The 26,369-nt window shown below is 40.1% G+C and overlaps 1 protein-coding gene across 10 annotated transcripts in view; it reads right to left on the reverse strand.

Moving 5' to 3' along the window:
* Positions 1–22,480, reverse strand: part of tjp1b (tight junction protein 1b) — a 79,102-nt gene extending 56,622 nt beyond the window's left edge. For 6 of the 10 annotated variants that reach the window (XM_086072775.1, XM_086072767.1, XM_086072766.1 and 3 more), the window contains exons 1-2: positions 21,808–22,479; positions 19,636–19,747 (exon numbers count right to left, since the gene is read on the reverse strand). In XM_086072775.1, coding sequence (XP_085928901.1) covers positions 19,636–19,747; positions 21,808–22,252 — 557 coding nt within the window. In that variant the 5' untranslated portion in view covers positions 22,253–22,479. Of the gene's footprint in view, positions 1–9,266; positions 9,809–19,635; positions 19,748–21,807 lie in introns of those variants that run through there. The other 4 variants (XM_086072765.1, XM_086072770.1, XM_086072772.1 and 1 more) reach the window with 3 other exon arrangements.
* Between the last annotated feature and the right edge of the window lie 3,889 nt (positions 22,481–26,369).

The following is a 26,369-nucleotide window of genomic DNA, read 5'->3' on the forward strand; positions in this document are numbered from 1 at the left end:
AACTGACAAACGTACTTACTAAATAAACAAACGGTGCTTCAGTGTGCTGTTGGAATGAGATGTCTCATATGTGTAGGCTGTAGTATTAACAGCGTTGATTTTTACAGCAAATCAGTGCGCATTATTTGATGTATTCATTTTTGGCGAGACGAGCGCATTCCAAGTGATGGTATTAATGCACAGACCATGTCCAATCCATTTAGATAGCAGCCCGCTCTTGTCAACAAGATCAAGTGGAGAGACTTGACAAGATTGACTTTGCAGGAAGTGGAGACTTTGACTCGCGACTGACCCACGGGCATCGTTTCAACCAGATGTTGCGTAATGCTTTCGTGGACATGAAAACCTTTTCCACAAGTGTGTTTGATCACATGTTTAAGGTGGGAGTTGAGGCATTGATCATGGAATGTGGGTGCATTCTGACATCGGCTTGAGCCTCAAGAAACACATACAGTAATAACATAATTAACTCTTTGACTGCCAAAAACGTCTAATGACATATGCGAAAATCCTAATGAATGCCGCCAATAACGTCAATAGACGTCTAATGCGGGGGGGGGGGGTCTCAATGAGCAGCGCAACGTCTTGTGCATCACTGCCTTGTCATTGGGGTTATAAAATCCCAAAACAGCCATTAACTATGGCCAGCAGATGGCAGCATTGTATCTCTTTTCATTATTGTCAAAGTCAATGTCGTGCAGAAAATGTATCTTTTCACAAAAAGCTCGTTTTCTCCTTATCTTTTCAATTTTCGCTCAATGCCACTCAAATTACCTACCGGTATTTTCAAATGGTGATTACTAAAGAACGGAATAAGGTAGAAAAAAACTTTTTTTTCTAATGAAAGAATGGAACGCGATTCTCCATTTGGTACTCACCGTGTATATATAGTCAAAACACAATATTCTGTTTGCCTTGAAAGATTAGTTGAAATACTCAAAATCAGCTGGCAATGTTGGGGTTGTTGTTTTTTGCATAATGTTTGGCAGTCAAAGAGTTAAAAACAATTAGAAAATAACAGTTTTCGTCACGTTTTCTCCACTGACATTTCTGGTGTGTGCTCCTTGGCCACCTGGGGGCAGTATAACAGAATATAGAGTACTGGAGACTTAGCTCAGTTATTTGTCATACTTTGCAGAGGATAAAGAACACCACCACATCGTCGCTAATTATGACCCAGTGTCCATATATGAAGTTTCCCATTGTATGTTATAGGCATGCGCCGATATTAGATTTTGACGGTATGATAACCGTGAGCAAAAATATTGCGGTGTCACGGAATTAAAATTACAGCTCTACAATGTCCTTTAAAAAAATATTTGAGTAAATAAAAACAGCTTTTTATTCAATTTTTAAACTAAATATAGAATATTTGGTACATTAAAAAACATGTACCATGCTATGTTTAAATAAATAAATAAATAAATTCTTGTTGTTTGGATTCTTCTTGGCAAGTCAGTGTCCCAAGCTTGTACCTACACATGTACACTTATTTTGTATTTATTTATTTATTTATTTATTTATTATTATTATTATTTTGTTGATAACAATAAGCGTCTCCCCTTATCCCAACCCCCCCCCCCCCACCTCTCTCCATTCTTCCCTCCTCTTCCATGCACGAGTGCACGTGCACTTGCTGTAGAAGGAGAAGAAAGTCAATTGAAGGCAATTAACTTCAAATTGGCTCATTTACGCAAGAGTTCATTACCGTGACAGACAGTATTAGCGGTTATTGAAACCTTGATTTTTTAAAACCACGGTAAATCGTCAAACAGGTTATCGGCCCATGCCTAGTATGTTAGCATTCAGGTAGCGGAGTCTATGTGGTTGTTTTAAATTCACAACGGGTAGTTATCTTTGTTTGATGTTGTACTTTTACAATACCCTTCAGTTAAGAGTGGAAACAAACAGCTTGAAGCTTTGTTTTAAATAATATTTTTCTTATAATATCCTCCGAACAGAAACCATATTTCTACATTGGGTTTTGGTCCTGTAAATTATTACAACTTTTTTTTTTTTTGCAGGCTTTACACATTCAGGATTTTTTGTCCGGTCACCAATCAACGAGTGTGGAAAAAAACAAAAATAGATCACAGACAAGAGCAATGTCGTTTATATTTACTCTACAGTTAACCGGCCCCAGATAGGGACTAGATAGGGACTGGCCTGGACGACAAATACTGAAAACCAAGGAATAATTGAAATTCTGGGAGGAAATAAATAAATACATTTAAAATTCACTCCCAGCCATTTTCACTGAAGCAATCCCCTTCACTCCCATTTGTTTTACTGGATTTTGACTAATTTTGCAAGGCCCACAGAATATTGTGTTCTGTAAAAACATGAAACCTACCAAAAGAAAGATTAGAGTCTCTTCTTTCAACAGGAAGAACAAGTATATTAAGTATATTTCTATCTGTTTCCATTTTGCAGCAATTAGCATTAGATTATAGCTAAGTTTTATCATTATTCACAAATCTGTTTAGAACTATGAGTAAATGAGCTTTTTTTCAACATGGCTCTGGTTGATCTTTTTTGCTCTGGTGCCACCAGCTGGCCGTTTGTGTAACAACTAACATTTCTTCAACCGTTCTTTGCAGTTGAGAGGCAGCATCAAAGCCTTCTGTATGCTCTAAATACGTCTTTGGGACATTTACAACATTAAAAATAGAACGTATTTATACGTTTTGGGGAGCAAATGAGATAAACATTAAATATAACATGTAATGTCTTATTTCGCAGAGCCAATCAATGATATAATTGATCGGTAGGGCAAATGAAGAAATTACAGCTGATCATCAATTTTAACATAAAATGCTAAATCCCGATCCAGCCGATCAAATCAGTGCAAGGTCTTATTATTATTAGTAATTGAGATGTATGAGTACAGATCAGATCAGTATCGGGCTGATACCAGGCCTTATTTCAAGATATCGGCACTCGCGAGTCGCGACTCTTGTGGCCGTTTAATGGTCAGGAAGTAGAAATTGGAAATTGGAAGAATAGAAAATTGCCATTTATTTCATGCAATTTTAAGAAAACGCTCTGAAAATAAGTGGTCTCGAACATCTCTAATTATGACTGTAATATGACTCTTTTTTTTTTTGCTCCTGTGATTGAGTTCTCTCACTAAATCTCTAAAACAATTAACAATTTGCACAGTTGCTGAAGCTTTCCAAGCTCCGAGCGGCATCACACTTGAGCGCGTTCTCAGAATAGAAAACAATTAGGGAAATTAACTGAAATCATTACAAATGCTAAGTAGAGATCTCTTGAAAGAGACAACATCGCCATCCAAAATCCATTCTTAGCAGTAGTTAAGTGCACGGGAACCTGGCATGCCGATTGTTTCGAACGATGACGTACTGTGATGCAGAACGCAAATGTGGTGGAAACGGATGCAAACGACACGTCTTGCTCATGCAGAGCGATGTCAAAAAGGATCAAGCAGATTTACCACAATTAGTTGCAATGAGGAGTCCCCGTTTGTCGACGATGTCAGCATTGCGCTCAAATAGCTCATTATTCTCTGAACGCTACCAAACCGCCTTACTTTCATGACACCTGATAGCGGTTTGATTAGCGCGTCCGCACTCCGTTAAAAATCTTCAATCTAACGAGATCAGAGCTCGCCGTGGCGCCCGCATGAATAATTCAGCCTTTGTGCCCGGGTTCCCTAAAATAAAATCAGATGCTTGATAGGACGATGTGTGAATCATCACAAACAATAGCAAGGGAGACATGAAAGGTCTCGGAGAGAAAACCCTCATCTTGTCCCCAGGCAGCAGTTGAGAAAAGACAATGAATATGATTAGGCAATAAGATGAAAAGCTGCCAGTGATAGCACCCTTGACTCCTGCGATAGCAACTGTTCTTGTTTGCGGGAGACGTTTAGTACACAAATATATGCTACATTTAGCTTCTTTTTGGGGACGTGGAGCTGTTTAAGTCGGACTGTGAGAGGATTCTTACTGAATACGAGTTAAACCTGATAAGGAAAGCATATTTAACTTTATGCTTAAAGGGGCAATGTGTATAATTTAGTGCCATCTAGTGGTGAACTAATGGAATGCAACAACCTCAGTTCGAAGCGTGCGCATTATTGACGCACGTGCACTACGATGCCTCGGAAAGACCAAATTTCGCAAATTACTACGTTTGCGAAGTTCTTCCCCTTCAGCTATCCCTAGCAGAAAGATGGCGGAGAAACATGTCAGCCTCCTGTAAGGCGCGGCGGGACCTACAGTATTTAGTATAATTAGCAATTACTAGACCTGTGAATATTTATCAAAAATATATATATCGATGTGATAGAACATATTTTTTAAATGAATGTATTATTAGTTCACCACTAGATGGCACTTAATTCCACACACTGTCTCTTTAACTACCAAAATCTTGTGGATCAATTTTTCTCCTCAAGATTATTATTGAGTCTCTTCTAGGGCCCGACTGATTAATCGGACAGTCGATTTAATCGACCAATATTAGCTCTTTTCAAATTGCGAATCGAGTGGTCAACAACGGCGCAAAATAACAACAACCAGATTTAAACTGTCCAATGTCTATAGTAGTGTCATACCATCAATGAATGACTCAAATTTTATTTTATACAGCGCTTCCATACGAAAAACACCAATTAAAGTTCTTTCCGTGGATTCAATTCAAGCCCTGAGCAACTGTGGTGTCATTTTCAGTCGACAGCAAGTGGTAAAATGGCCGCCCCTTGAGATGGATCAAAATGGGTCGATTTTCTGCTTAACTCAAATTCCACAAACACAATACTAATCACAATATCGTGTTTAGACTAGTAAGGGCGCGTAGGACATATTATTGTAAAGAAAATGTTTGTTTGACCACTTTAAAGCTTTCTAACACACAGAGATGCTAACTGTTAGCCCGTGTGTGGCATTTCCCATTAGGTGTTTGCATTAAGATAGCTGACTTTAAGCCAAAGTTACACTACGTGTTTGTTGCGGAAACTGGAAATATCATAATAATAGACACATCATTGGGATACACTAGTTATGTTTTCATCTGCACAAGTTTGAAAGTACACAAAAGCACCTTTCCTTGAAACTGTGGCGGGTTGAGCCATGCAGCAAAAAAATATGTCATCAAATTAAGGTGTGGATTCAGGATTTCCTTCAACATTGCAGTGTAGGGCCTTTTTTTTTGACAGTGTCCTTAATTTCTTAGTGAATAATGCATGACTATTGATGTCAAAATGAGGCATTATAGAGGGTGGACATCAAGGAAGGTGCGCAATTTGGTGCTTATCCAAATTAGGATGGCTATCGGCTATGGTGGAGGTGTGTGCTGGACTGAAGGATTTTGGTATACACTTTAATGCAATTTTTATTTGATTATCCGAATAATCAATAAAATAATCAATTACAAAAAAATAATGGTGACAGCCGACACATAATGTACATTTGAACCGTGAAAGTATATCGCCTAAAGCCCTGGTGGCTGGAATAGATCCCACCGAATCGCCACGGGGCTTTTCCACACCGTGACAACGAGGCACTCTAAAGGGGCCACACCAGCACGAACCCTCTGCCCGCACCCTCACTGTCACATCAAACTTGTTTTGTTCAAAGTTGAAGTTTTCAATTGCATCAGGAAATCGCAGATGTGAACAAAACTGCTCAAGTTTTTATATAGTGGGAGAGGAGCAACTCAAAACTGGGGTCATAGGGCATCACTGGGCCCAATTTGAAGCAAAGCCCAAGTGAGGAAAAACGAAATGATGAAAAACAGTTGAATGGTAACCCTCCACAAATAAGGAATTATTTTCAAACTTGTATTAATATACTTAGAAACAAAAGCTTGAATATACAACAGCCTGTTGAAGAATGTAAGCGGGAGCAGTTATGTTAGTAAGACATTTGTAAGGAAACACTGATCTGTACATATTACTGGATAGCTGATAGGCCAAGGCTTTTGAAGCCGCGAGGCCGCCATATTACCGCTCCCAAGAAACGTTTCTTGGCATACAATCCTATACATTTACAGTATTGAAATTGGGGAACATTTGAGACAGTATTTAGTAGAAACAGGATGATTTATGATGTTTTAAATGTGTTCAACATAAACAAGAGGACTTCAGATATTTTACAACTTGCCTTAAATATGTATGCACTATATGCTTAATTATGTTTACAGGAGCAAACTTGTAGATTTTTCTTATTAAAGAATTATAAGTATAATTTAACAAAAGATGCCTCCGTCAAATCTAATATCGGGGTCTAAGGAACTGAGCGATAAAAGAAAAAGGGGGTCTTCAAAGCAGCACATATCGTCCACTTGTTAAAAAATAGTGACCACCCTGCCCCAATACTATAAGAGCTTACGAGCTGTATACAGTGTGTCTAATCTGTATGTATATGTATAGTATATACAGTAGTCTGCTCGCGAGATCGGAGGAGTAAGATGTCCGGCCGGTGGCTTCAACGGCTTGCACACGGGCGTGTATGGGCTATCGTCTATCCGGTAATATATACAGATCAGGAAGATCTTTGAAGCCCTTTTATAACGATCAAGCGTGACATTAATTAAGATCTGAGCCATGTTAGGTTGGTTACAAAAATACAAGGTGGACCATAAGTTTTGTATGGAAAATAATGCCCGACTTTAAAACAATCACCGTTGTGTTCTTAAAATGGGAGGGGTAAGAAGATTAAATGAAAACAGCAGAAGCCCCAGAATTGAACCCTGTGGAACACCATATGTTCCATTATACATGTGAATTCATATTGCATATATTCATCTGACCACTTTCTTTTTTATTACTAATGCGAGGGGATAATAATAAAGAAAACACACGATCGAACCCGGGTTAAGAACCACTGATCTAGACTGTGCAGGTGTACCTAATAAAGTGGCCTGTTTGTGTATACAGTACAAACAAAAATCAAATGGAACAATCTGCCCCTTTTACAATGGGAACATGACTTTTACGCTACAAAAAGAGATTCATTAGCGTGAGGTACCAAATGAAATGTCCGATGAGTGGATTTGCACTTTGTTCAGCGAGCCCTCGTCATTTTTACACCGCTTCGTGCATTGTGGTTCGATTTGCCTCTGACACCCGCTGTAGCCAAACATTTGCAAGCACCACCTGCTATTTCCCTTGCACGGAGCCAACTCCTAATTAAGCATCTTTGATTTTCGACTAGATGATGATCTGCTAGTAACGAAGCCTCCCGGCCTTGGTGCGCGCCTTCCCGTGAGGAGGAAATGTGTGTGTTCTTTTTAAGTAAACACAAGGCCGGAGCAGGAGGAGGGAGCGAGAGGAGGTGACCACTGCGGTTTGGAGTAATGAGGACACAAAGTGGTGGCAAGACAAGACACAAACATGCTGAGAGCACAGGGGACATGTTTAATGGAGGGTGTATATGTGGGAAGAAAAACAGCAGAGTGCCATGTTCCATGCTTTTATGTTCTTTTATTATAATGAGGAAAACATAAGCACAGGAAAGGAAAGGATGGATGAAATCTTCGCATTCATATTGACGTACATGGAGCTCGGGAAGATGACATCACCCTAGCTGAGTGATTCCCAACCTAATACAATTTCATTCAGTCGGGGATGTCCAAACTTTTTTCCACTGAAGCATACAAACACTTCATTTTGTGTTTATGGAACATGGTCAAAACTGGTCATGTTTGATACCACTTTTTGTTTAACCGGTACCTACTTAGTAATGGTAGTAGCCCATCCCAAGTTTAAAAAAAATTGCAGTTACAAATACTTAAATCCAAATAAATAGTCTAAATCTCACCTTGGTGGCATCAGTGGTTTCTGTCTTATATTGTGAAGCAATCACATTTAATTACAATATAAAATAAATAAAATCATGCAACAAATTTTCATTTAACTATTTTAAATTTAAAAAAATAATTTCAAGTTGGCTGCAAAAGTAAATAAAACACTGGAAGGACTTAAAGTGGAGGTCAAAATGTTTTGACAATAATATGTAATATGTGACCTCACTGGTCTAAACATGACATTATGAAGCAAAATCAAGCCATTTGTATCCATCTTAGGGGGCGACCATTTTGCCAATTGCTATCGACTGAAGATGACATCACAGTTGCTCAGTTCTCAGGCAACGATCAATCACAGCTCACCTGTTTTCTGAAGCTGAGCTGTGATTGGTTGTTACCTGAGACCCTGAGCAACATTGCCGTCATCTTCAGTCGACAGCAAGTGGCAAAATGGCCACCACCTGAGGGGTTGACTTCCCCTTAACTGAGGCTACACAAATTACTGACAGGGCTATAGCACCCCCTAGCTGCAGTTTAGCGCCATACCTATTCGCCAATATTCATTAATTAAAGCGCGAAGAAAAACGTGCGTAAACAAGAACTTTATTCATCATAGAAATTGTAGAATACAAAACACTAACATCGTAACACTTGTGTCGCTTTACGACACTCGAAATGTGGAAATATATTACCAAAATATCAAGTGAAATAGAAACTGTTTCTCATTTTTCAAAGAAATGAAAAAAACAAATGTCCTGTCTGGAAACGTGCTATGCTACGACGGCCGAGTCCTCTTGAGACAATTTTACATACAGGAACAAGAAATGAGAAGAATAAAAAAAAATTGCCATTAATTGTATACAATTGTAAAGTTAAATGCTACATTTGGATATAAGGGGCTTTCTTTAAAATTATGTCATTTTTAGGGGGGGGGGGGGCTTATGTATCAAAAGTAGTACTGGTATTGGCACTTGGTATCCGTTTTGTGACTAGTGTTGAATACTAGTACTGGTATCGGTCTGACAAAAGTGGTATCACTATCCCTAACTTTCATCATGTTATAGGGGACCATAAAAAAAAAAAAAAGGTTAGTCATTTAATCCCTATTTACTACTATGTTCATCAATCTAAGCCAGTGATGTGTAGTGACAGGTAGAAGAATGAAATGCTCTTCCACTAGATGGCAGATGGAACATAATTCACCTGTGCATTCACTTTTTGTGACATTTTTCCATTTGCTTTGTCTCACTAAAGGTTGGGCAACACTGCACTAGCCATTCAACTTTAAGAGGAAGCACACACACATAGAAAAAAACTCCCAGCATGCATTGTAGTGAGATGATTGCAGATTGGCTGCAGTGACAAAAATCACTATTGTGTCATTTAGGACTCCTTTTTTTTTTTTTTTTTTTTTTGGCAAAACAGCTTTGATTTGTATCTCCCCCCTCTCCACACTTCATCCTCATCCTCATCCTCCCTGATTTCCTACTCACCACATTCGCTTCCTGGGTGGAAGACAATGTTCTTTGTTGGAGGCGGTCACCCCCAGAGCCAGCTGCATCACAGTAATATATTTCTGGTAATTCACCATGGTACCGTCCACCGCTACGGAAAATCCCAGGCAAAGAAAAGCGCAGGTGATCATATATGAGTCTTCTGATTATTCCCTGGCATCCGCCGCCTCGGCTGCGTCTCCTGGGCTCGGCAGCGGTAGCATCAGCAGCACATCGCCATTTGCAGAGCCGAAGGACTGACAGCGAAAACACCCCCCAAGGAGCTCAAGGCAAGGTGTCGTGCCGCGGCGACCCATGTCTGCAATGACACTCGCACCGAAACGCACCGCCCTTCCATCCGATCGCGTCTTCTTTCCTCGTTTTTCGATTGTGTCAACGTGCGCGCGTCCTCTCTCTCTCGCCTCCTCCTAACACGCTCCGGACATGATCGGCTTCCTCCTGCCTCCCTCCTCCTCTCCTGGCTCGCCAGCACTCTCTTAAAAAACGCTGCAGCGTCCGAGCGTCCGTATGTATGTGCGCGCGTGTGAGGTAGGGAGGGGAGGGGGTGTTGGCGGGAGCGAGGGAGGGGGTGGGGGTGGAAAGGGGGTGGGGGGTTATTCATTTTGGAGATGCTCAGTAGTAGTAGTAGTCAGGGGCGTAGCCATCATTTCGGAAATGGGGTGGGAGGTGGGGGTGGAACTGTTGTTGAGGAGTAAGCTAACTTTTATGAGCCAATGATCATCCTGTCACATTCAACTACTCCTCTCCATCGTGGCCAAAAAACGAAATATGTATCACACTCTGCATTTTATTAAAAGCCCTATATCAACACTCACTGGCATGCAAAGCACAGTGGATGCCTGAGGCATGAGGCATGATTGCACAACCCCCCGCCCCCCCACCCCTTTTTTAAAAATTGTTTGGGGGGTGCAAAATGTTGCCATCAGTTTTATGCCTTTCTGTCCAAGACAGATGCCCCTTGCGATGGTATGATGCCCCTTCGTGAAAGAGTGGTTAATGCAAATGGCTACCAGTTTGATACACACTTCTGGAATAAGGAATACTTTTTTTTTTTTTAAAGAATGGTATGATTAGGGTCAGGCCTATTGAATCAGCTAATGTTAGCTCTTTCAAAATCTGCTAAAAAAAAGTATCACAAATTATTGTTATTTATTTACACATTAACACACTACAGCATAGGACCTTAGGATAATGACGTTCAAAGACAAACATTGCTATCTAAAATAGGCGGGAAATCGGCCAATTTTTTGCTGGTTTTCCTCTCTTTTGTCAAGTTAAATACTAAAGGATAAATATTGTAAAACAGTCAAATGCTGTAAGAAAACAAAAGATCGGTTTAAAAAAATTATCATGTCAATTTTACTCTGCCAAATATCAGAATCAGCATCAAACTGTTTCTGTCGATATGGAGGTGGTGTTTTAAGTGCTTTGGATAGCTCCACCCCATCTCTAGTGTGTAATAACAACAAGAAAAAAAATTATAATAATAATAATAAAATAATAACATTTGTTATGCTGGATGTTGGAAATAATAGAGTATCTCCTTTTTTCTTTTTTACAATAATTGATTTTTAATTTATTATTATTTTTTTCCAGTAAAGTGGCACAAGAATCACAACATTAAAATCACAGTCTGTCCTGACATGTTAACTGTGTTAGTAGTATTCACTTTCTGCCATCTGACTAGTAGTTAGTTTAAAAAGTTCAAACTCTGATCCAACACCGAGTACTGCGTACACCTCAGAAGCGTTTCTGCGTCAGCAGGTGCACAACCTCCACGGCTCCATTTCAAAGTCGTAATGTGTCTAAACGGACCACTGCCATGAAATCTTCCAGAGCATTCATCCACATCTGATGGCCTTCATTAGCAAATTCCCAGGTAATGGATTTTATGCCAACATAGTTTTTTCTTCTTCATGGTTCAGTTTGCTTCACTTAAGGTCAACCACAAACACTGAAGTACTGTAGATTGTTTTGCCTTCACATTTTCTACTGGTTTCCACCATTGACGCATAATTCAGATTTGTCATCATTTATATTTCAAATCGTTGAGCACCTTATTTTCCCCCTTTGAATCAAAGTGTCAGTTGAGATGAATATCATCTGATAGTAATTAGTAAACAATGTTGACTTGTATTAATGAAAACCACACAAACAACATTTCATCGCTGGGACTAAACATGGCGACATTTAGTCGCAGACAGTAAAACATTTACTGATTTCTTTTTTTAAACCTCAAGTCTGAAGATGATGAATAATTTCAGTGTGATCATGTGCTATTCTTGCAAGTCTGACAGTGCGCAACAGTGCAATGTCTTCAATAATTCATCGTGCGCAGAACCTCAAATTACCTCTGTTGCACACGCGACCTTTTGCCAAACTCGCTTGTCAATTGACCGCAATTGGGTTATTTTTCAATCAATAGCGTGATTCACTGGTGCTGTTCTAGACATAAGAGTAAGTCGATCGGTCTAGACTTTGTTGTTGTGGAGGAGTGGGCCGCCTCCTCACCTGAGCGCAGAACATCTGACTCACAAAAAAAAAATACAGCGAAAACGTCTCTGGAGGTTGAAGGGAGGCGATTATATTTAGAGACAATGGCTTTTTTTACTAAGCAATAGGTGGTAATATACTCACATTTGTTATACATACAAAAAAATAGCTAACGTGCAGACTTATGTTAAGGTTGAACAAACTAAAGCATACCCACGTTCCTAGTGAGGATATGCGGAAGACGGATAGATGGCCTGAAATAATTTAACAGCATTAATAAACAGTTCCCAGAAAATCAGAGCAATTACTAAATGTCCAGCTAGAATGCGCTAATGTCATCCTCTATGCTACTCATTGGCCCGAGGGGCCATCTTCACTTGGTGTCTGATATTTTTTATCAGCCATCTCATGCTAAGTTGATTTATGTCTTTCTTTATGTCTCCAAATTGACATGCAATTTTCATTGCAATTTGGCTTGAATGAATAATCTCCACATATATACAGTATAGAATTCCTACAAAATTATAATGACCACATAATAAATAAATACAAATGTTGGCTGTGTAGTTGTGGATTTTGAGCAGATTGGGTTACTTTTACCCAAACTTGGGTTAACTAGTTGGTTTGATTGGATTGAAGATTGGATTTGGAAGATGGGTGGATTGCGTCATAAAAAGCATCCAGTGTACAAATTGTGACAAACATATCATGTGAGTGACTTGAGTGAGTGACGACTGCAGGAAAAAAGTTATTACTTCTTCTTAGAAAAACCCAATGTGCCAATGACCCAATATGCTGGGTCAAATCCTCAACCCAATGCAGCATAGGCTTGGACCCTTTTGTACCCAGCACAAGGTTTGCTAATTCACCCAATTTGGGTTGCTTTGGAACCAACGATATTAACTCATTTGCTCCCAAAAATTTATGAATACGTTCTATTTTAAATATGGCCATGGTCCCCAAAACGTATTTTTACGTTTAAAAATTTTTTTTTTTGTTTAATGCTCGAGCATACAGAAGGCTTTGATGCAGGCTCTGACCTGAAGAGGTCACTTCAAGCAATGGTAATTATTACAAAAAACGGCCAGCAGGTGGCAGCCGAGTATAAGAGATCAACCAGGGCCATGTTGCCAAAAAGCTCTTTTCCCCAGTGTTTTAAACAGATTTGTGAGTAATGTTGAAACTTAGCTATACTCTAATGTAAGTAAGTTCTTAGTAAGAAGAGATTCTAATCTTTCTTTCAGTAGCTTCCATGTTTTTGTAGCAATAGAACACAACGTTCTGTGGGCCTTGCAAAATCAGTCAAAATCCAGTCAAACAGCCGGGAGCGAAGAGGGTTGCTTCAGTGAAAATGTCTGAGAGTGAATGAGTTAAGAGTACATGGTCGCCCAAATTCTAATGAAAATTATTCATGTCAAATTGTAAAATACGGCAGTTTCCACATGGTCTGTTAAATGTCGTCAGCTACCGCTAATAGAGTCATTCTCCAACCTCTGACAAACGTCCTTTCAACACTCCATCACTTCTCACTGATGAGGATGCCATTCAGATGATTATCAAGAATAATGAGACACTACTCTCATTAGCAGACATGTGCGCTAATGAATGTAACAAAGACGGAAGGTGGGTGGCATTACTCACAAGTTTAGTTGTTTGGGGCGTTTTGACGAAATAACTACGTGGCGGTTGTGGAAATGACGCACACTGAGAAATGACTATCGACATGCAAATATCATTGGAGGGGGAAATTACAATCAACACGACTCACTTAGGTCGGCGCACTCTAATGCGAGTCAATAAAAAGAGTTGTATCAAAAATTCTGCCCCTATAAGATAATATTGCTCCGTTTTGGCATAAATGATGTATTACATAATGCATTATACTGACTTTGCTGTTGCAGTCCATTCTAAATCTCTCTCAATTATTCTGCAGATGTTTTATCCTCTTGATCAAATAAACACCTATCCCTCTATAGAAGTCCCCTTTCCACTCAGCACAAAAAAAAAACGTAATTATTGCAATTAGGTTTTTCAGTTTGTAAGATCTTTTGGGTGTGGCTTAAACAGGGCCAATTGGCCCCCGTCATGAGAAATTGAGCACCTCCTTCATTTACAAAAGTGGTTAGCCGATGCGCTTGATGTAGTTAGCAAGCTAGCTATGCCTAAACCCTGAAAATGTGTCTTGCCTTTAGATAGTCCGCTGGCGTGGCTGCTTTAGAGAGCCTTGTTGTCTGCCGTGAGTTTGCGCACATAGCAGAGAAAGGCGGAAAAATGCAAACGTTTTTTTTTTTTTTAATCCAACTGTGTGTGGGCTGGGCCTTTATGAAAATTTATTTTCACTTTACAGGGTCTTTAAAGGGGAAGTCCACCTCTCCTCCAACATTTATTGACAGTAATATGTTGTATGCAGCCCCACTAATCTAAATATGGTATTCTGGTTAATATTGTGTAAGTGGAATATGAGAATATGAATATGAGCAGCAAAATCCAGCTGTTTTTATCCATCTCAGGGGGCAGCCATTTTGCCACTTGCTGTCGACTGACAAAGACAATAATGTTGCTCAGGTCTCAGGTAACAACCAATCAGAGCTCAGCTTCAGAAAACAGATGAGCTGCGATTGGTCTTTGCCTGAGCTTGAGCAACTATGATGTCATCTTCAGCAAGTAGCAAAATTGCTGCCCCTTGAGATGGATAAAAATGGCTTCATAACTCATATTTCACATATGTAATATTAACTCATTCACTCCCAAGCCATTTTCACTGAAGCAACCCTCTTCGCTCCCGGCTGTTTTACTGGATTTAGATTTATTTTGCAAGACCCACAGAATATTGTGTTCTAATGCTATTCAAACATGGAACCTACCACAAGAAAGATTCAAGTCTCTTCTTTCGTCAGGAAAAAAATTATATTTCTATTTGTTTCCGTTTTGCAGCATTAGAATATAGCTAAGTTTCATCATTATCCACAAATCTATGTGAGTTAATGAGCTTTTTTTCAACACGGCCCTGATTGATCTCTTATACTCTGCTGCCACCTGCTGTTCGTTTTTGTAATAACTACCATTGCTTCAACCATTCTCTTCAGTTCAGAGGCTGCATCAAAGCCTTCTGCATTCTCTAGCATAAAAAAAAACAACAACAACGCATAAATACATCTTTGGTAGCATGGTAATATTTAAAATAGAACATATTTCTAAGTTTTTTAGGAGCACATGAGTTAATCAGAATGTCATGTTTTGACGAGTGAGGTCACATTACATATTGTTGTCAATAATTTTTTAAGGTTGACTTCCACTTTAAATACACACTCCCTCAACTAATCAGTATGTTGCAGTGTAAATAAATGCACCTGGCCACTCTATAAGGAAACATGGCATGTGATTTAGTTCCATGCGAGAGGTGTCATATCAGAAACCTCTCTCAGTATGAACACAATTCTTAAGGAGTGGGTGTTTGGGCGAGTCAATCACTCGGCAGCTGGGGGTCAGCGTTTGTGCTGCAGTCCGAAAGCCCACCGCATACCACTGCAGCAGCGGATTTCACACCGGCATCCCCCCTTCTCTGCATCCATACAGTAATGACTCGGCCTGGCCAATCATTACCTTCCTCTTGTGTGAAACCACTGCTCGCATTTGATGCCGTCCCCACAAGCCCGCGCTGGCACTCACAACACATTAAAGTGCTCTTTTTCCTCGGCCAGGAAATAGGCCAGCCGGGGCTGCCCTTCTTTCTCATGTCCTTCCACTGGCTCGTCCACTTTATTGCATGCAGCAATATCCGACGCTGGTTGTTTGTGAGACTCGCCGGCTGCTCCCACTGGAGGCAAACCTGGCCCGGAGCCCTGAGAACCTCCATTGCTGTAACCCTGTGATTTATTAGTTTTCCAACAAACAAAAGAGGAAGTTCACAGACAAAATCCTCTTCACATTAAAAGCACTGCACCAAGTGGATGGCAGCGAGCGGGATGAAATACACACACACACACACACGCGTGCACACCGTCACACCTCGGTGCTGTCGCAGTGCTTTCTCGCTGTATGTGCTGCGAGGTGAGTCATCAACCTCACAGCTTCACTTCATCCCTCCTGGGCTCCGCCTCCCCAACCTGCCAGAGGCTCGTTTTGTCCACTTATGGATGAAGAAGTGACATCATCACCGCTGCCTCGCATATAAAGTACATATAAGGCCTCGGGTCTGATCTCACACACACACCAATGCACTGGAGGAGAAAAGTGATTCATCCTGTTGTCACTGGAGACTCTACATTAGGGGCAGTGAAAGGGGACGCGCCCAACAGATGGCGCTGTTTTTCGTTATTACTCAGATGTACAATGAACCCCCCTCCATTGTGGGTTCCAGGTTCATGGTGCCGCGATTTCGCTCAGTTATTTTGTACAATTAGTAACTCTATTTTGGTTTAAATCTTGTTTAAATTGGGGAAAATTCCACTGTTAAACACTAGATGGCGGCACATGTATGTAGTTTTAGATAAGTGTAAATTAGGGGTGTGCCAAAAAATCGATCTTTATAAGAATCGCAATTCTCATTTAGTACGATTCAGAATTTATTTTAAATGTCCCTAAATCGATTTTATTTAAAGTATTTGATACTGTCTTGCTCTTGTTTGTGTGTGCCTTTATTGGGAGCGCTATTCATGTTGTACAAGCTTTGGCCACTTAGGGGCAGTGTGGTTCCGCGCGTTCTGATACACTGTTAAGTTGTGCCACATTAGAGAGTAGAAGGAAAAAGTCACGCAGTAGTGGTCCACACACTGTTTTTGTGGAAAAAGGCACTTTCCTAACAATTCAAAACGTATCAAATGTAAATAAAATGAAATTATTATTATTATTATTTTCTGTATCTATTTGTCATTCTGTCTTGCAAACCAGACTGGAGTAGGTCATGACGATTCTTTGTCAAGCAATCATTTTGAATCGAAAACCGATTCTGAATCGAACATTGATTCTGAATTGAATCGCGGACCCAAAAATCGGAATCGAATCGTGAGACAGTCAAAGGTTCCCAACCCTAGTGTAAATTTAAAAGAAGAACAACGAAACAGGAAGTATTTCAGCACTGCCTAGTACGTGTTGAAGATTATTGAATTTCATCCTCTGTAATCCTGTTTTTTACACCTACAGAAAGTGACTTCATTTAGAGTGTGCATTTTTTAGCATGATTAGTGATTTATATTGTGAGAAGATGTCACATCCATTTTATATTTCATTTTTCTATATTTGGCAGCATATAAGTCTGTATCATGTTTGGCACATGTGCGGCCAAGTTCTCAGTTTTGGGGGTTAGAATCTTGTCTCTGGCTCTCTGTGTGAGTTTGCATATTCTCCCAATGCTTGTGTAGGTTTTCTCCAGTTGCATTAGCCTCCTCCCACAATCTAAAAACATGCATGTTAGGTTCACTCTAAAAATAGTTGGGTCAAAAGTAACCCAATTATGGATCAAAAATGGACCGATCCACTTTATGGATCAATTTGACCCAACTTTCTGGGTTGTTTTATACAAAATGACAAAATGTTCTGACCCAAATAAAGGATCTGACCAATATTTAGGAGTTGTTTTACACTAAATGACCCATTTCTTGACTCAAAGTTGGGTCAAATAGACCTAAGCAGGGGATAGGTCCATTTTTGACTGTTTTTAGAGTGTTCAGTGAAGACTCTAAATCAGAGGTTCTTAACCTTGTTGGAGGTACTGAACCCCACCAGTTTCTTATGCGCATTCACCAAACCCTTATTAAAAAATAAAATAGTATATGCCGGATAATTAAAAAAAACGTATTTGTGTTATTAAGATATGATAAAAAAACAAATGATTATGCATAATACAGAAAATGGATTTTAAAAAGGAAATTCAGCCAGTTAAGTATTCTTCTTTTTTTTTTTTTTTTTTATCTGCCTGTGGTATTAAAAAGTCTCCTCTCCCATCTATTCTATTGTGTTTAATCATTCATCTGAAGTGCACTTAAATCAGCAGATTAATTGTTGTTCAGATGAGATGACTGTTCTCTCCACCTCAGCAAATAAAAAAAAGAAAGTTTACTAAAGCAATATTTCAGCTGACGGCACTTAACTGGATTCAGTCAATTTCACATCTGTTCCCGCGGTGCTCTTTTAAAGGGGAGGTAGCTCCTATCCAGGCACTTTCAGCCCGGAGATGCGATCAGCTGCTCGCAAGTTCACTCTGATTCAGCACCGCTCTCAAAACCAACTCAAGTCGCCTCGAACCTGACAATCTCATCTTTGGCTTGTGCAAAGTGAGGTCATCGACAAAACAAACGACTCCGTGCAAAGGTGCAAGACACTGTTTCTTAACAAGCCTGGCCGCCGACGAGCCTGACTGCCACAGAGGGACACGCGCTGGCACCAAACCACCAAGCCTTGAGGTGCTTTGTGTCCTACTTCCTCTAAACAAACGATTATGCCATTTTTTCTACGCCTACTCGACCTTGACTTGACTGCTGACTCTCTTGCATAGACTAAAAACAAAAATCATGTGCAACCTTTTGAGGCGCTCACTCCAGCAGTTGGAACGTGTCCAGAGAAAATCATCATATGTAAGCTCATAAATAATTTCAAGAGGACTTACATCGCCTTGCAAGTGGTCTCTGCGTGTTGTTGGGCGGCTCTGTGGCCACTCTGTGCTGCGTGCGCTGCATTGTGTGTGTTGCTGTCATCTTGTCATGTGTGGGTGCGTGTGTGTGTGTAGTGCCCCAGAGCCACACCACTGGGCCTGCAGTCTCAATGCTGACTTAGCTGTCACACATTAAAGAGGCCTCCTTAACGGTCTGGAGAGCATATCAGCTCGTCTGTCCCGTCACTTTAAGCTCATCGCCACCCGCCCGCCCCACCTCACCAACACATAGACGCACACACATACACGCAGTATCAACGCAGCCTCACCCCTCCCCCTTCTGTGGCAGCTGAACCAAGGGGTACTCACCGAGGGTCCACGCTCACGCAGAACTACGCCATCACTCAGCTGTGACGCACTCGCAAGGCTTCATTGTGGATGCTCTGACTTCTCAAATTGACCCCATTCATAGTCATGCTCAGATATTTTTTCATATTCACATATCAAGATGAGCATAATTTAAATATTCACCCCGCCCAAAGTTATCTGTGACAGGCTCCACCTCAACTATGACCTTAACGAGCACTGTAGAAAATATGTGCCAATATAATACGTACTAAACACTCGGAACATATACTGTAGACAACCAACTATAGACCATTTAAATACTGTAGCAATTAACCTAATATGCTATTTTTATATTTTAATGTGGAAGGCACTCTATATCTAGTGAAAGGTCACGCAAGCACAAAAGGTTGAGAGTGTAAACCGCAAACTGGCTGGCCACTATTACACATTCTAAAAACAGTTGGGTCGATTTGACCCAACTTTGAGTCAAGAAATGGGTCTTTCAGCATAAAAACAACTCGTAAATTTTGGTTAGATCCTTTACTTGGGTCAAAAATGTGGGTCATTTTGTATAAAACAACCCAAAAAGTCAAATTGACCCATAAAGTGGATCAGTCCGTTTTTGATCCCTAATTGGGTTACTTTTGACCCAACTATTTTTAGCACTGTGCTACTGTAGTGACCTTGAACATTGTTTTGGTAAAAAAGAATCACATTCAGGGAACGCCACAAATCTGCTCAAAGTTCGTATGAAAAATGCATTTTTGGGTTAACGAAGCATCACGTGGTGCACTGACTCTATCTGTAAGGCCCTTTGAGCTTATTATAAGTCATTTCCAGAAAATAGGGGGAACAGATCAAGTGAGGTGGTGAAGGTAAGTGCCAAATTGAGAAAATGATAGGAATGCATAATCTTACCTGGAGTCAAACACAGGGTCAACGTACATGGGAGGCGAGCACAGAGGTTCATCTCCAGAAGTGTTTGGGAGCATGGGGAGCCCCCCTTTCTTTCCCCCTCTTGGAGTGCCATCTGTTAGAGCAGATTGATCCATCAGCCAAGTTGTCTGAATTGACATGATTTTAATGCATTCAAGCTAGCTAAAGCTGCTCTATGTAACAATTTGCCCCAAAATATCTTTACAATAGCCTTTTTGTTAGACCATTTATGACGGAAACATCTTCTAATTAGTAGATTAACACCTCACAATGGGTACTCCTGCAAACGTCTGGCCAGTTGCATTTGGGTTCGAATTTCCCACCTTCTGTCTGTGGATGTGACGTCATGTGTGCATTGTGTATGTGAAAAAGAGTTAAATTTTTTTGTCAACAGGTGGCAACTCCAAGTTAGAGGCCCACCCCAACCAACAATGCATTCACTCTTTTGGCATGCAAAATTAGTTTGGCATGAAATATTGAAACCGTCAGGCCACTATCTCCAGAACGCAAGTGGAGCGGGCCGGGAAGGCTCAGAAATTGAACATTTGCCGGCCTTCTATCTTGGCAACGACATGGTTGGAAAGCTCTCGTCGAGACGAGTCCGGTAATGTTTTTTTATCTCCCCGGTAGGACCTAATGTTCCGGAGATACGGGGGGCAGAAATCCGAAAAATCTTCCCCGCTTGCGATGGTTCCTATCACGGGTAAAAATATTGGGTTTGTCGGCCCTCTATCTCCGGAACGCAATATCGCGGAGAGCTGACACCAACGTCGTTTGAAAGCTCTCGCCAAGACGTGCCCGGGGATGCCCTTATGTCCCCGGTAGGATGGTCCGGGAGATTTGCCCGCCCAAAGCCCACCAGGAGACCAAGGATTTCAAAAACGTACCCAGCCTGCGATGCTTCCTATCCCGGGTAAAGATCTTGGGTTTGTCGGCCCTCTATCTCCAGAACGGAATGTCGTGGAGTGACGGCGCGGACACCGTTGTAAAGCTCTCGGTCAGGGCGTTCGGGCTATGTGGGCCCCGAGTGGCTCCAGGGCCGCTATCGGACCCCGGGGTCCGCCTGAAGTTTCCTCCCGCCTGAACAGAGGAGACTGTATAGCTACATTCTGAGACGAAACTGGATCGCTGGATCACTCGGGAGTTCCAGACAGCAAGTCCGAACAAGACCAGCCCACCCCGGCAGTCAAGGTATAGTAAAAGCTTATAGTAAAACAAAATAGGATGCTAGACGTGATGGAGTCATGGCGTTTTTGGCAGTACAAGCCTGATTATCGAAATCAATAAAGGTCCACCACCTGTCCGCAAGCGTCCTGGCTTTAATTAATGACGGCTCTGGTAGATGTAGTTATCTAGAAGCACACTTCAACAATAGAAATGTGGATTTCAAATCTTCTCTTTTTTGTGTATTCAATTGATTAATCATGCACGACCACAATTTTGTAATGTCCTAGAATTGGAATTCTTTGTTTGGGAACCTAAAAAATAGATTAATTAGATGAATTAATTAATTAAAATCCTGTAAGTAATTAGATTTAAATCTTGAATCGCCTGAAAGCACTAATATTTTTGTCTTCAGAAGAGCTTTGTTTCTCATTGAGGTGCAGGTAGAAAGCTAAGATGCCCCCCCCCCCAACCCGAATATATCAGTGCATTCCTTACTGCACTGGACCGTATACTGTCTACTACGGATGCGGAAATCCACCGTTTCTCACATAGTTTCTCAGGTAGATTCTCACAGACCAGATATAGTTGTTGCGTCTCCCAGAGTTCCAACACCGTTGCTATAGTTATTAGCATGGTTGCCTCATGGTTTGTACTTCTGTAGGGCATTGTATGCGTGAAATTGTAATTGAGGGCACTCAGGGGTATCAGATTGATTAGGACGTTTGTATGCCACAGACGGCGCGAGTCCTGCAGACTGCAGACACGTCGGCCATATGCTAGTTATAAAGGATGTCGGCTAAGTAATCCCCTCAGCCATCGCCGGTTTAAGAGGCTATTTTTTGCTGGCTCTTAGTCTGCAGTGCTGGTTCATTACAAAGTAGTTTCCCGCTCTGGATATGTAATTTTTATGATTATTGATCGATTGGTTTCTCTTCTGTAAATGCAAGAGGAAAAAAAAAGGCCTCAAGTGCGATGTCAAGGACATACCTTCTCCATCCAAGATAAAGCAGGTGAGCAGGTGGGGACACGTCTCCTCCAGGACCGAGCAAAAAGAGCAAAACGCAGCGGGTCCTTTGGAAGACAGACGGTCCAGGAAAACTTCAGTGCGCCTCTTGTTGGACTCCTGTCCCAGGATTTCCTTGTACTCCCCAAGCGAGAACACCTTATCGTAGACCAAGCAGGGTAGCACGGCGTTGACGTCCAGCTCGTTAAGGAGCTTCTGCCTGTGCTGCTTGAGGATCTTAGAGGCCCACCGCTTCTTCTGCTTGGTGCACGGCTTCCTGGCGGACCTCTGCTGCTGCTGATACTGCCTCTTGTGCTTCCTCACAAACCACTTCTTCTTCCCGCTGCCAAACATCTTCAAGTTGAGCAGGCCCGCCAACACTTCTTCCACAGCTCTGTCAGCACACTTGCCAAAGGAAGGCAGGCGCATATTTCATGCCGGAGAAGCCACCATGCCACCTCGTTTGCAGAAGCACACTTTGTTGTTGTTGTTGTTGTTGTTGCTGTCCGCGTGAGGATGAGACAATCTGGACAGTAGCTGACTTCTAGCTGGGTACTTACCAAGACTAAGAAGATTATCAGACTCTTAAATACACCGATGCAAACGGCTAACCCAGTGAGCAGACATACACAACGTAATTCACAAACCCAAGACCTGCATTTGTTATTGATGATAATGGAACTCAAAAGGTTTTCTAACATCTTAACTGTCAGGAAACCAATTTTGCAATACAGCAGAAAGTATGGCATTATTTTTTTTAATTTTTTTTGCAGTGATAGAAAACTGAAAAAAATGACATCTCTGCTAAAATAATACAATCATAAATTTTACAATTTTTTTTATAATTATTTTTCAACTTTCACGATGTGCTTTGTTGAATTTAAATTAGCCATGTTTATGAAAACGTAAACTCCATTTATATTCAAAATTAATCCTTATATGCTTGTTAGAGGGCTAATGTTTTACAAAGCGAGAAACTATTAACAACAGTTTTTCTTTTGAATAGGGATAGACGGATTATCGGCCGGGCTGATTATCAGCGGATATCCGAATCCGCCTTTTCAAAAAAACTAATTTGACGGTCGATAATAGTTCAATTTAAACTGTGTTAACTTCAGGGAAATATTTATTTAAATTTTCAGTTAACGTTATAAAAGACACTGGAAAGTCTGCATACTCTGCGTTAGTTTGAAATTTAAACAAATAAAGGTGAAATTTCAGATATTTAGAAATTTTGGAAAACTACATTTCCTGTATAAAAAATAAATAAAAGGCCATTTATTTGTTTCATTTTTCATTTAACCTTTTACAACATTCTGATTACCCTGAAAGCCCCCTATACTTTTTTCAATGATTTTAATACTATTTCTTGTGCAGTGTCAGAATAAAATGAAAAAAACAAAACGTTTTATGGCCTAAAAGGCCCCCAACTGTTAACATTGTCAAATACAATTACCATATTTTTTCTCCTTTACTGCAACATTATTTTTAATTTGCATCAGTCCTGGTTATGAAACTCTAAATTTCATTCAAATACAGAATTGTACCCTTTTCAATTTTTGCTAGATCTTAAAGCAAATAATATAAATTGAAAATTATATAGCACGTTTTTTTTTTTTACATGATTTATTTTTTAACTATCACTGCAGCTAATGTCAGTAGTCATGATCTGTTTTTGTTGACTTTGTTTTGGTTAGAGTTAGTTTTATTTCACCTTTTGTTATGTTTTGCAGTGTCTTGTCTTGCTTGTTCGGTTTTCATAAACTGCTACAAAAAAAAACAAAAAAACTAATCAATGTCAACACAAATAGCCAGCTTAGAGAATGTTAAAATATGTAGTTGTATAAACCAATTTTATGTGTGTTTTCTTTAAGGGATAAGAATGCACCCTTGCCTCGGGCTCTAAATTATTGGTGTGTATGTAACCCCGGTTAAGATGCGATTACAATATTTTCTCTCCTTGACGCATCAGGCCTGAGTCAGGAGCAAAAAGTTGACTGAAGGAGGACACTTTAAGGACAGCTTAATGTGTTGTATTGAAAATCTATAGAAAAAGGTAATGCAGCATAAAATAGGATGCCCTTGTGAAGCTCATTAGATGGAGGCAGCTCACTCTTACCAGGAGAGGGAGCCATTTGATCAGTGAGGATCAATAGAGTGGACCTTCAAAGTTCTGGGACAAAGAAAAGTCAAGCTTTATTTTTCCCCCAAAGGAAATAATGTAAATTGAAATAATCAGAAAATTAAAATTACTGCAACGTTTCTGACTTGAGTCAAATTTATATTTGACTGTGAGTGTGAATTATTTCTAGTATTCTGTTTATTTTAATTTGAAAATTGCTAATGTGCACACTGGTGGTCTTGAATAACGGTGAAAGGAGCAATTTAACTTAAGTTCCAGTCTTATGTTTTCATGTATGGCAGCACAGTGTGTTAGTGGTTTGCACATCTGCCCCACAGTTCTGCAATTCAGGCTTTGAATATCCTGTGAGGAGTTTGTATGTTCTCATCATCAAAATCATGTGTGCTAGGTAGGGCTGGGCAATTAATCTGAATGTAGTCGTTATTATTACACACATTGTACAATTAAATGCAAGAAAAATATTTAAGTTACATCGCTAGCTTAATGCTAACACTAAGTGGAAGCTAGCATAAAGTAGCATTACATCACAGGAGGAATTTACCCTTCAAATAACGAATATTCACACACAAATACTGTAGTAACATATACAGATAAGTAATATAACAGTACTCACGGGCATTTATTCTTCCTAATCTGTGGAAAACGTGTTATATTAATAAAGTTTGCCTTAACTTTTAGGTCCATGTTCTCCATGAGTGCAAAACAGTGCCCCAAGAGGCCATAGCACACACAGCAGGAATTTATTTTCATATCGTTTTTTAATTGCAATTCTTTTCCTAAAATATTATTTTACTTATTAATTTATTTGTTGGGTTGTTCTTTTAAGTTGCATTTAAAGTTTTGGTAGTTGAATAAAAGCCCTAATGTTAGGCTGACATTGTCCATATGTGTGAATGTACCTCAACCTTCAAGGCCCAAAATGTTACCTTGAAGTCAACTAATAATCATATAGTGTAAATTGTAACGTGAGGGAAAGTAATTAACTCCCCTACTGTAAGCTTCTGATAGCACAGGACCCAAACTGATGTAAACCAGCCCTGTAACGCTTCCAAACACTTCCCGTCTTTATGGTTGGTTTGACATCCAAGACAATAAAACCCAATCAGTCAGTCATGTTTTTACGAACATAGCTGCTCACCCTTCTGCATGATCTAATTATGACTGAGGATTCAAGAAGTTTCTTGTCAAATGAACAGGCAACAACATTGTGGCAGTTGGAACTTCAAAGTGCATTTTTCTAATTATGCATTCGGTGCATTATTGATTTTATGGAGAAGTGTTCTTGACAGAAATATGTAAACAGAGGGTGCAGGAAATAAAAAACTTTAATTGCGCAGGTGAGGAATTTATTTTCCCTTCAAAGGGTTTGGCATCACAAGAATAATGTTAATGTTTAATGTTGTTCATAGTGGCTGATAAGGCCCTTTTTCACAGAAAATGGAAGGATATTATCACTTCCTTGTATGACTTTCACACATACTTCAACAGTAAATACGTCATAATCCATAAAACAATATATTGAGTAAGGCTTTTCAATAGCTAGGTAAATTAATGCACTGGTTTCCTTTATGTCTTATCTGCAGCAATCTTACAGTCCAACTACAACTCCACCTTGCAACATAAACATAGAGGAAGTAACTACACGGAAGATAAGGTAGGGTGTTTTTTGTTTTGTTTGCCATCGTTGTTATCTACGAGTGACGCCATTTTCAGAATATTCTATTTACAAAACTTTTAACAGCCCATAATAAGAAGTAACACAGTAAAATCTTTAAACCTGCAGTCAAGTTTCCTTTTCTTGCACCACCAACTCAGATAAATACCATTTGTGACAAATTTATTCGTCATCATTTGAACCATCATTATGCAAATCATTTTTAATCAGTTACAGTGACGGAGAAGCAATTTTGAAATTTAACATTGGTCCATATGAAAGAATTCATGGGCAAGTCTAATGTACTGCCACAATGAGGGTCATTAATTGTCAATGTGAACACAAAAATGCACCATTTTAGGATGGCTCGAATCCATCAAAATTCTGTTACACCACCTGTGCCACAAACTTAGAACTGCTTTCAGCTGGTCTGAGATCTAGTCTACTTTCTGTCATCCAGAGGTGGAAAATCCAGGTCCGGAAAGTAAAAACTATGCCACAGTTTGGCTTTAGCCCGAGGTGCTAGCTAGCTCCCCAGTTCGCTCCCATTGTTTACCTTTTAGGGAGCTAGCTAGTTAGCTAGCATCTACGAAAATAGGGCCTGAACTCTCCAAATACTTCTGGTCTTCTTTACACAAGCTAATATCCAATTATTAAGGTAAAAAAAAAAAAGGTTTACCTTTTAGGGAGCTAGCTATTTAGCTAGCATCTACAAAAAATAGGGCCTCAGCTCTCCAAATACTTCTGTT

This window comes from Leptonotus elevatus, chromosome 4 (genome assembly GCF_054856555.1).
Source record: "Leptonotus elevatus isolate MCC_2025b chromosome 4, RoL_Lele_1.0, whole genome shotgun sequence".
Lineage (NCBI taxonomy): Eukaryota > Metazoa > Chordata > Actinopteri > Syngnathiformes > Syngnathidae > Leptonotus > Leptonotus elevatus.